Genomic DNA, 11,151 nt, shown 5'->3' on the forward strand with positions numbered 1-11,151 from the left:
GTACGGCTACCCTGGGCTTGAGTCAGTGAGCAAGTAGTCTTGTGTCGCCCCCCAGTGGCTCAAAGGAAGAGCAGGCACAATCTAAACGTAAAAGTGAAGGATAAACAATTTTGATGGTCCGATTTTTTATTGAAATAAAAGTATACAAAGTAGTACAGCAACATACAAATATCCAATATACTGTATATTGGTCATGAATCAGTATACCTCAGTTATATTAACAGAAAGCCACAAATATACACCCAAAAAATATGTTTTTCTATTCTTTCAACCACTGTCTCACTCCTTGTAATAACAGGTCTCTTTAAAAAGCCAAAGGTCATTCAACCCATAACTATGTTTAAAAGTTCAGATGAGTTTAATATTCTCACACTACATTTCCTTCTGGGACAATGAAGATTGATCGTATTGATTGACAGATAGTTTCAGGGTTATTCAACCAATGTTAACAATACTTTATTCATCCCAACACACACATGCACACATGCACGCACAAGCACACACACACACACACACACACACACACACACACACACACACACACACACACACACACACACACACACACACACACACACACACAGACACACACACACACACACACACACACACACACACATACACACACACACACTCATAAACCTGTGTCCGACTACATTTCCTCCATCTGTGTCCCAGGATCCAGGTTGGTGGAGGTATTTAGCTCAGACTCAGTTTCAGGCTCAGTCACTGGTTCCTCTCTTCCTTCCAGAGTTGGTTGATGTTCTGGTCTTAGTTCTGGTTGAGATTTAGGTTCTAGTTGTAGAATGGATTCTTCCGGTTCCTCCCTCTGTGATGCCCAATGTTCCCCCAGAAGGAAGTAGAGCTGGTTATGATGATGTTGACTTTATCAAATACTGCATGTGTGTCATTTCTGTGTCATTTGCATCAACAAACATTATTTTTTGCTTTGTTTTCACGTTGTATTTGGTATTTATTAGGATACCCACTAGCCATTGCAAAAGCATCAGCTACTCTTCCTGGGGTCCACATGAAACATGACATAATACATAGTACAGAACATTATTATTCAAGGACTGAAATACATACATTTAAAACGTTGCACATAGCCTACATATCAGTACATACAGTGAGGGAAAAAAGTATTTGATCCCCTGCTGATTTTGTACGTTTGCCCACTGACAAAGACATGATCAGTCTATAATTTTAATGGTAGGTTTATTTGAACAGTGAGAGACAGAATAACAACAAAAAAATCCAGAAAAACGCATGTCAAAAATGTTATAAATGTATTTGCATTTTAATGAGGGAAATAAGTATTTGACCCCTCTGCAAAACATGACTTAGTACTTGGTGGCAAAACCCTGGTTGGCAATCACAGAGGTCAGACGTTTCTTGTAGTTGGCCACCAGGTTTGCACACATCTCAGGAGGGATTTTGTCCCACTCCTCTTTGCAGATCTTCGCCAAGTCATTAAGGTTTTGAGCCTGACGTTTGGCAACTCGAACCTTCAGCTCCCTCCACAGATTTTCTATGGGATTAAGGTCTGGAGACTGGCTAGGCCACTCCAGGACCTTAATGTGCTTCTTCTTGAGCCACTCCTTTGTTGCCTTGGCCGTGTGTTTTGGGTCATTGTCATGCTGGAATACCCATCCACGACCCATTTTCAATGCCCTGGCTGAGGGAATGCGGTTCTCACCCAAGATTTGACGGTATATGGCCCCGTCCATCGTCCCTTTGATGCGGTGAAGTTGTCCTGTCCCCTTAGCAGAAAAACACCCCCAAAGCATAATGTTTCCACCTCCATGTTTGATGGTGGGGATGGTGTTCTTGGGGTCATAGGCAGCATTCCTCCTCCTCCAAACACGGCGAGTTGAGTTGATGCCAAAGAGCTCGATTTTGGTCTCATCTGACCACAACACTTTCACCCAATTCTCGTCTGAATCATTCAGATGTTCTTTGGCAAACTTCAGACGGGCCTGTATATGTGCTTTCTTGAGCAGGGGGACCTTGCGGGCGCTGCAGGATTTCAGTCCTTCACGGCGTAGTGTGTTACCAATTGTTTTCTTGGTGACTATGGTCCCAGCTGCATTGAGATCATTGACAAGAACCTCCCGTGTAGTTCTGGGCTGATTCCTCACCGTTCTCATGATCATTGCAACTCCACGAGGTGAGATCTTACATGGAGCCCCAGGCCGAGGGAGATTGACAGTTCTTTTGTGTTTCTTCCATTTGTGAATAATCACACCAACTGTTGTCACCTTCTCACCAAGCTGCTTGGCGATGGTCTTGTAGCCCATTCCAGCCTTGTGTAGGTCTACAATCTTGTCCCTGACATCCTTGGAGAGCTCTTTGGTCTTGGCCATGGTGGAGAGTTTGGAATCTGATTGATTGATTGCTTCTGTGGACAGGTGTCTTTTATACAGGTAACAAGCTGAGATTAGGAGCACTCCCTTTAAGAGTGTGCTCCTAATCTCAGCTCGTTACCTGTATAAAAGACACCTGGGAGCCAGAAATCTTTCTGATTGAGAGGGGGTCAAATACTTATTTCCCTCATTAAAATGCAAATCAATTTATAACATTTTTGACATGCGTTTTTCTGGATTTTTTTGTTGTTACTCTGTCTCTCACTGTTCAAATAAACCTACCAATAAAATTATAGACTGATCATTTCTTTGTCAGTGGGCAAACGTACAAAATCAGCAGGGGATCAAATACTTGTTTCCCTCACTGTACACACAACATCTAGGTCTAATACATAGTACAGTGCAAATTACAATACAATATATAAAAAATGTCTGTGTCTCTTCACAGTCCCCTTTGTGCAGTAAGGTGTTCTGTTATCTGTTTTTTATACTGGTTTTATTGCTACCTTGAGTTACCCAGGGTGGCAGAGGGTTCAATGTAGTCATGGCTCTATTTAATACTGTGCACTACCCAGCCTCTATTCTGGACCTGGGGACTGTGAATAGACCTCTGGTTGCATGTCTTGTGTTGTACTCGGTACCTTCAACAAATCAATACCTCACACAAAGACCAATAGTGATGCAGTCAATCTCTCCTCAACCTTGAGCCAGGAGAGACTGACATGCATGTTACTGACACTTGCCCTCCGTGTACATCTAAGTGCACCTACGTGCTGCTTTGTTCTGGACCAACTGCAATTGACCTATGTCCTTTTTTTGCTTCACACAGCTGGTCAGTAGTCCAGGTGCGACAAAACTAGGGCCTGTAGGACCTGTCTGGTCGACTGAGACGTCAAGAAGGCAGAGCAGCGCCCTATCATGGACAGACCTCTACTACATGTGGTTCCTTCTTGACTATCACTCCATCTGTAGGAGGTTTGAAACACTCAAAAACGTTCAACTCTGGCTGAAAATCATAGTCCGGACCCACTCTATAGCTGTTTTATTTTAATCTTGTTCGTTTAGCTTTTTCAAGCATTTAAAGATTATTATTTTAATGAAAAGCACTATAGAAGTTGAATAAATTCCTTTATTTTGAATTGACTGCTTTGAAAAGTGAGGTTTCCTCATACATAGATAAATATAAAACCTATAGAAAGAAAGACATACCTTTTGTGGCCCTGGCTCTGCCACTTGCTGTGGACCATGTTGTGGCCCGTGCTGTGTTGTTGGGCCCCAGGCCGTGGCCGTCCCCTGGTAGGCCTTCCACAGCCGTCCATACAGCAGGTCCAGCTTGATTTTAGCATAGAGCTTGGAGGGGTCAAAACCCTGGGGCTGGGGCTGGGGAGGTGAGGGAAGGGGGTTGCTGGGGGGGGCTCCTCTTTGACACCCTGGATAAGAGATATATATATATATATATATATATATATATATATATATATATATATATATATATATAAAGAGAGAGAGGGAGAGAGAGAGAGAGAGAGAGAGAGAGAGATGTTGTTTTGAAAATAATTGGTAACTAAATTATTTGTAATGTTGCTTGTATCAATTGTCATTTAATCACGTTCTATCATGTAAATGTAAACACCAAATGAAAAGAGGTCTGTAATAGAAGTGTAACGAAAGCAACTCTCACTGCAATGTTCACATCACACCTAATCCGACCATACAGCAAACGTTATAAAAAACTCTGCTTGACAGACTGATTCTTCTGCCCTGTTAACAGCACACCAGCTACTGTATGTTACACTATTGTGAACCTAAGTATGAGAAACGTCAAACCACATTTACCAGTGTGTGTGTGTGTGTGTGTGTGTGTGTGTGTGTGTGTGTGTGTGTGTGTGTGTGTGTGTTGTGTGTGTGTGTGTGTGAGAGAGAGAGAGAAACGGCTGAGCATTGGCCAAGAAATGTAACCACACAAATGTTATTCACAGTGAACAACAGGAAACCATGGCGATAACCATAGCGATGGGGGGGCCCTCTGGGTTTTCATGGTAACGCAGGTCACTATGTTTACTGAGGTCACTCTCCCCATAGAGACAGGCAATGGTTCTATCTATGACTATACAAAGGCATGTGGTTATGTAGCCTACATTAAATTTCACCAATGACCTTTTCCATGTGCTTTAGGTTACAACACGTCATTTCTAGGTAAAGAATTTCTAGGTAAAGATATCATTTTCCATTGTGTCAAAACGGTATGTAGAGGATGTTGAGCTAAAAGTGTTGCTGAGAGAATAACTTTACCTCTGATTCTGTGTGTTGATCTGTCAGATACGTCTCTACATCGAACATTCGCCTCCTGGAACTAGAGATAAGAGAAGATAAGTCTTCAAATCAAATCAAATCAAATCAAATTTTATTGGTCACATGCGCCGAATACAACAGGTGCAGACATTACAGTCAAATGCTTACTTACAGCCCTTAACCAACAGTGCATTTATTTTAAACAAAAAAAAGTAAAAATAAAACAACAACAAAAAAAGTGTTGAGAAAAAAAAGAGCAAAAGTAAAATAAAGTGACAGTAGGGAGGCTATATATACAGGGGGGTACCGTTGCAGAGTCAATGTGCGGGGGACCGGCTAGTTGAGGTAGTTGAGGTAATATGTACATGTGGGTAGAGTTAAAGTGACTATGCATAAATAATTAACAGAGTAGCAGCAGCGTAAAAAGGATGGGTGCAAATAGTTTGCAGTGCAAATAGTCCGGGTAGCCATGATTAGCTGTTCAGGAGTCTTATGGCTTGGGGGTAGAAGCTGTTGAGAAGTCTTTTGGACCTAGACTTGGCACTCCGGTACCGCTTGCCGTGCGGTAGCAGAGAGAACAGTCTATGACTAGGGTGGCTGGAGTCTTTGACAATTTTGAGTTATAGTCAGTGAGTTGATAACCTTTGGTGTTAGAGTCAGAGAGCTGATAACCTTTGGTGTTATAGTCAGAGAGCTGATAACCTTTGGTGTTATAGTCAGTGCTACTGGAAACTTTACTGACAGAGCGAGTGAGGCCTGTCTTTCCATCCTGTATGTGACTGTGAGAGAGAGACAAAAGAAAAAGACAGATAGGAAGAGAGAGCAGTGATACAGATGATGGAGAGAGAGAGAGTAAAATGTAGACTGTAGAGAGAGATAGGTCGGAATAGAGATACAGACAGAAGAATGATATTGATAGGGTGAGAGAAAGACAGCGAGAGACAGACAGACACAGAGAGACAGACAGACAGACAGACAGACAGACAGACAGACAGACAGACAGACAGACCGACAGACAGACAGACAGACAGAGAGAGAGAGAGAGAGAGAGAGAGAGAGAGAGAGAGAGAGAGAGAGAGACAGAGAGAGAGAGAGACAGAGAGAAAGACAGACAGACAGACAGACACAAAATAGGTTCAGTTGATCAGTAAGGTCTGCAGCTGTACTTTCACCAGTAGGTGAAGGTTGGCTAGTGGAGCCTCCTCAGAGGAGGAAAGGGAGGACCATCCTCCTCAGTGCATTTCATAAAAATAAAAATAGTTAAACATTTAAAAAGTTACCCTTTTTAGATAAGACTATACTAAATATATTCACGTCACCAAATAATTGATTAAAACACACTGTTTTGCAATAAAGGTCTACGGTAGCTTCAACAGCACTCTGTAGGGTAGCACCATAGTGTAGCCGGAGGACAGCTAGCTTCCGTCCTCACCTGGGTACATCGATTTCAACATGTCACCCCCTTCCATAGACTTACACAGTAATTATGACAACATCCGGAGGACATCCTCCAACCTATCAGAGCTCTTGCAGCATGAACTGACATGTTGTCCACCCAATCAAAGGATCAGAGAATTAATCTAGTACTGAAAGCATAAGCTACAGCTAGCTAACACTGCAGTAAATACAATGTGGTGAGTAGTTGACTCAAAGAGAGAGAGAAAGACAGTAGTTGAACAGTTTTGAACAAGTCAATTTTTTTTTGAAATGAAGGAGAAGCAAATGAGAGAGAGAGAGAGAGCTAGCTAGCTATATTTCCTTGTATTTTTTTTTGTCACTTTCACTTAGTTAGCGAATGCAGCTAGCTAGTTTAGCCTACTCAAACACACATCTCAAACAGAGAGGGATGCTATGATAGCTAGTTGGGTATGGCTAGCCAACACTGGAACTCTTCCAAGTCAAGGTAAGCTTTTTAAAAAATGATTATTTATTGCCACTGGGGCCTGCTGGTGTAACTGCTAAACTGCTTGCTGACTGTACACTGCACTGCATGATTGTAGCGTGTTTACTAATTAGTTAGTTCTAGTAGCTATGTTGACTAGTATGACGTTAGCTAATATGGTGACAACGATGTAGGCTGTGTGTAACGGTTAGCGGTTATGGTATGAAGGTTTGGCTTGGAAAGGTTTTTTCGGCTGCTCACTGACAGCTGATGTGTTGTGCACTGAAGTCTACAAGCGAAGGAAAAAGGTGAGAGCAAGTGATCATGTGGATGCTATGAAAGTGAACTGTGTTTACGTGTGATCAGGGGTGTATTCATTCCGCCGATTCTGTTGAAAAACATTTCTTAAACGGAAGCAAACAAAACCAAAACGGGGATAACATACCTGAATTTGTCCAATAGAAACTCTTGTTTGCAACTGTTGGACTAATGATTACACCCTAGATCAGCTAGATGCAGGCAAGAGTGTGCAAGGCAGTATTGAATGTTTCACTGTCTGTCACCCTTTGCTTACTCAAATCTTTATCTTGACCTGTGCACCTACGTTGTAAACATTCATTCATAGGCTAGGTTGTAGCAACTTCATGATGGGTATAGAGAAATTCGAGTATCATGTAGTAGCCTAACCCTATCGATGTTACATTGAGCTCGGTGAATGGAATATGAATTACAGTCATCCAATATGCTGTAATAGAAATAAGGCCATGCTCATAAAAAAGATAACCATCCTCCCTCATCTTAAACGATACCAACCTCCACTGAGCTAGGCCTACCTGTGACAGCAGTGTCTGCAGCAGTACTTCCAGCAGTAGTACAATGAGGTCACAATGCTCAGGATGCTGATGGTGGAGCCTCCTACCAACAGGGCCCACTGTTCCAAAGTTCTTTCCCCTAGCAGCCGCTCTGGAGCCTCTGAATCCTGGGCCTCCGCTGTGGATAGACACACACACACACACACACGTAAAACACAGTACTTCCAGCAGCAAAATATCCTGGGCCTCTGCTGTGGGTAGACAATAGACAGACACACAGTACACAGTTATGTATTGTGTGGATAGTTATGATTGAGAGAGAGAGAGAGAGAGAGAGAGAGAGAGAGAGAGAGAGAGAGAGAGAGAGAGAGAGAGAGAGAGAGAGAGAGAGAGAGAGAGAGAGAGAGAGAGAGAGAGAGAGAGAGAGAGAGAGAGAGAGAGAGAGAGAGAGAGAGAGAGAGAGAGAGAGAGAGAGAGAGAGAGAGAGAGAGAGAGAGAGAGAGAGAGAGAGAGAGAGAGAGAGAGAGAGAAAATGAGAGAGAGAGAAAATGAGAGAGAGAGAGAAAATGAGAGAGAGAGAGAGAAAGAGAGAGAGAGAGAGAGAGAGAGAGAGAGAGAGAGAGAGAGAGAGAGAGAGAGAGAAAGAGAGAGAGAGAGAGAGAGAGAGGGGGAGATGAGAGAGAGAGAGAGAGAGAGAGAGAGAGAGAGAGAGAGAGAGAGAGAGAGAGAGAGAGAGAGAGAGAGAAAATGAGAGAGAGAGAGAGAGAGAGAGAGAGAGAGAGAGAGAGAGAGAGGGATGAGAGAGAGAGAGAGAGAGAGAGAGAGAGAGAGAGAAAATGAGAGAGAGAGAGAGAGAGAGAGAGATGAGATAAAGGTAGAGAGGGAGAGTACCAGTGCTTTCATTGATCCTGGTGTGTGTACACTGCTCCAGCACCCCAGAGGGAAACGTGATGAAGATACAGCAGAGTTGGCTGTCCTCTTCCCCATCGCCACCCTTCAGGTCGAGCCTGGAACTGCGGCTGGGGGCACTACCCTGGATCTCCACAGTGTCGTTGTACTCTGGGACCACGTATGTCCCTAAATGGCATATATATGATATTAATAATAACAATAATAATACATTTTATTTATAGAGCGCTTTTCATTCACATACACAAATCCCAAAGTTCTGTACATTATCAGTATAGCATACTACATTGCTAGGTAGTAGTCTTTCTTTTGACCTGTGCACCTACGTTGTAAACTTTCATTCACAGGCTAGGTTGTAGCAACCTCATGATGGGTATAGGGAAATTCGAGTATCATGTAGTAGCCTAAACCTATCGATGTTACATTGAGCTCGGTGAATGGAATATGAATTACAGTCATCCAATATGCTACCCCTGTAGCTCAGTTGGTAGAGCATGGCGCTTGCAACGCCAGGGTTGTGGGTTTGTTTCCCACGGGGGGGCCAGTATGAAAAATGTATGCACTCACTAACTGTATGTCGCTCTGGATAAGAGCGTCTGCTAAATGGCTTAAATGTAAATGTAGGTTAAGATATATATATATTTTTTAAGTTAATGCTAATATAAATGACATTATTGTTATTGTATATGTACCGAACACGGGATGGAAAGTGCCCAGTTTCAGTTTGGTAGTGGTGTGGTTGGGACTGCTGATCATCTCCCAGTTGATCTGAGAAACAGTGTCGTTCCCCCGCAGACGACAGCTGATAGACAGATGCTCTCTGTCCCGTGTGTGAGATACAGAGATCACACTGTCGGCTGTGCCTGTGTAAAGCAGGTAGAAGTCAGTTATGTGTGGGCGCTACAAAAAGCGACAGCCACTTCCAGTGAAATGAAGATGAAACCCATTTTTTTGCATACATTAATACACACACACACACATTCAGACATGCATGTGCGCACACACACACACACACCCACACACACACGCACACATACACACACATACACACACACACACACACACACACACACAACCCTTTCTTTTTGCCTAAACCCTACACTTTCCAAATCTGCTGGGAGTGTATGACCCTAACATGAACTGTTAAAATAGGGTTACAAATAGAATGTAGTGGGTTTTGGAAATAATCATGGAAATAACTATTTTACTTTTTTGTCATCCTCAATTATTTGATTAATGCACTTTCTTGCTGTGTGTGTTCTACTGAACTAAAACGTTGGTCTTATTCGAGTTTATAATGAGTGACACCAACCTGTGTGTATCAGGACGAGGACCAGAAGAGAGTAGTCACAGTGTTTTCTCATCTCTGTCGTCAGCCACACCGATTTTTATCCTTCTCTGATCCTTGTTGTCTTTTTGTTGTTTTCCACTTTTCTCTTTTTCTCCCCTCTTTCACTACACCATCTTTATTTTAATTTATACATTTGTGTTTCATAATGTTTCATCTCTGTCTTCACACCATCTGTCTGTTACTGTCTTCACACCACCTGTTTTAATTCTGATTCTCTGTCTCTGATTCACAACTCTCAACTTCCTCCTTCCGTACACATTCAGCCTAACAACTTTTAATCTCTCTCTCTCTCTCTCGCTCTGTCTCTCTCTCTCTATCGCTCTAGAGAAAGGAAGAGGAAGTGAAGTTGAAGAGTGAAGCAATATAACTACATAGTTCCATGTTCATAGGCTACTTGGGTTTTTCCATTGTGCTTACATCTTGGAAACCATACACACACTCACAGATGCACATGATATTAGAGCGCAGTACCACTGTCTTACTGTATCAAACTCCAGACCGTGGCTTTACAGTTTTTCTCGATTGTTTACACACATTTTCTGAAAGCATGCCTCATATTCTCAGAACTCTACACACAAACAAAAAAACACACACACAATGGGCAAAACCCCTCAGCAAAATGAAACTTTACATTCAAAACAATGTTATTTCTTATCAAAATGGTATTTTGTTTTCAAATGACACACACAAACCATCATATGAATATACATTTATAAGAACCAGTTGAACACTGATGTGCTCAATGCAACACTTCTTCTCCATTCATCATAATGACTTAGGCCTTTTTTTGGTTCAGTGTTGCCATTACTACAGACAGTACATACATAAGTGTGTTGTAAAATATTTGAGAATATTGTTTTTATACTCAGAACACACAAATACACGGTAACAAATATATTTCATTTTTCCCACAAAAACAATGTACACAGTGTACATCCCATTCCCAACCAACACAAAGTTGCACATACAGTGGTCTACATACAAAACAGAAGAATTTAATGTATACAGTTACAGCACCTCATCCACATCCCAAGCAATGTTTTCCCTGGCCAAGCAGCGGGGGAAATATCGCCTAGCATGGCGATTCCAGCCATGAAAAGCATCAGCTGCTATATCTCCACATGCGTCTTCCATAGCTTGGAGAAGAGGTATACGCGTTTGTGGATTTCGGTCATACACTTTCCATCTCCAGGCAGAAAAAAATTCCTCAATAGGATTGAGGAATGGAGAATATGGAGGGAGATAAACCACTAAAAAGCGTGGGTGGGCAGTGAACCAGTTACGAACCAGAGCAGCCCTGTGGAAACTTACGTTGTCCCAAATGACAACGTACCTGAGCTGCTCTGGGTCATCTACCTGATCTGGTGGAATGAGTGTGTTGTGTAGGGTCCAGGAATGTGACCAGATGGGCGGTGTTGTAGGGGCCAAGGGTAGCATGGTGATGGATGACGCCGTGGTGGGTAATCGCTGCACACATTGTGATGTTCCCTCGGCGCTGGCCAGGGACTTGAACAATGGCACGCTGGCCGATGATATTCC

At 42.6% G+C, this 11,151-nt stretch overlaps 1 protein-coding gene across 1 annotated transcript; it reads right to left on the minus strand.

Moving 5' to 3' along the window:
- Nucleotides 1–709: 709 nt before the first annotated feature.
- Nucleotides 710–9,892, minus strand: LOC121554471. Its single transcript, XM_041868069.2, has 7 exons — nt 9,574–9,892; nt 8,954–9,124; nt 8,244–8,429; nt 7,374–7,530; nt 4,659–4,719; nt 3,576–3,796; nt 710–829 (listed from the first exon to the last, which is right to left on the minus strand). The coding sequence occupies exons 1-7, from the start codon at nt 9,623–9,625 to the stop codon at nt 796–798; spliced, it is 882 nt and encodes a 293-aa protein (XP_041724003.2). The 5' UTR covers nt 9,626–9,892; the 3' UTR covers nt 710–795.
- Between the last annotated feature and the right edge of the window lie 1,259 nt (nt 9,893–11,151).

The sequence above is a fragment of the Coregonus clupeaformis genome, chromosome 39 (genome assembly GCF_020615455.1).
Source record: "Coregonus clupeaformis isolate EN_2021a chromosome 39, ASM2061545v1, whole genome shotgun sequence".
NCBI lineage: Eukaryota > Metazoa > Chordata > Actinopteri > Salmoniformes > Salmonidae > Coregonus > Coregonus clupeaformis.

What these genes read in the sequence shown, in the direction of transcription:
- LOC121554471 (XM_041868069.2), bottom strand. Translation starts at nt 9,625, where the DNA reads ATGAGAAAACACTGTGACTACTCTCTTCTGGTCCTCGTCCTGATACAC. An exon ending in CACTTTCCATCCCGTGTTCG is followed by an intron (nt 8,430 to 8,953) that starts GTACATATACAA and finishes TATGCCATTTAG; the next exon opens with GGACATACGTGGTCCCAGAG. An exon ending in TGCAGACACTGCTGTCACAG is followed by an intron (nt 4,720 to 7,373) that starts GTAGGCCTAGCT and finishes TCTTATCTCTAG; the next exon opens with TTCCAGGAGGCGAATGTTCG.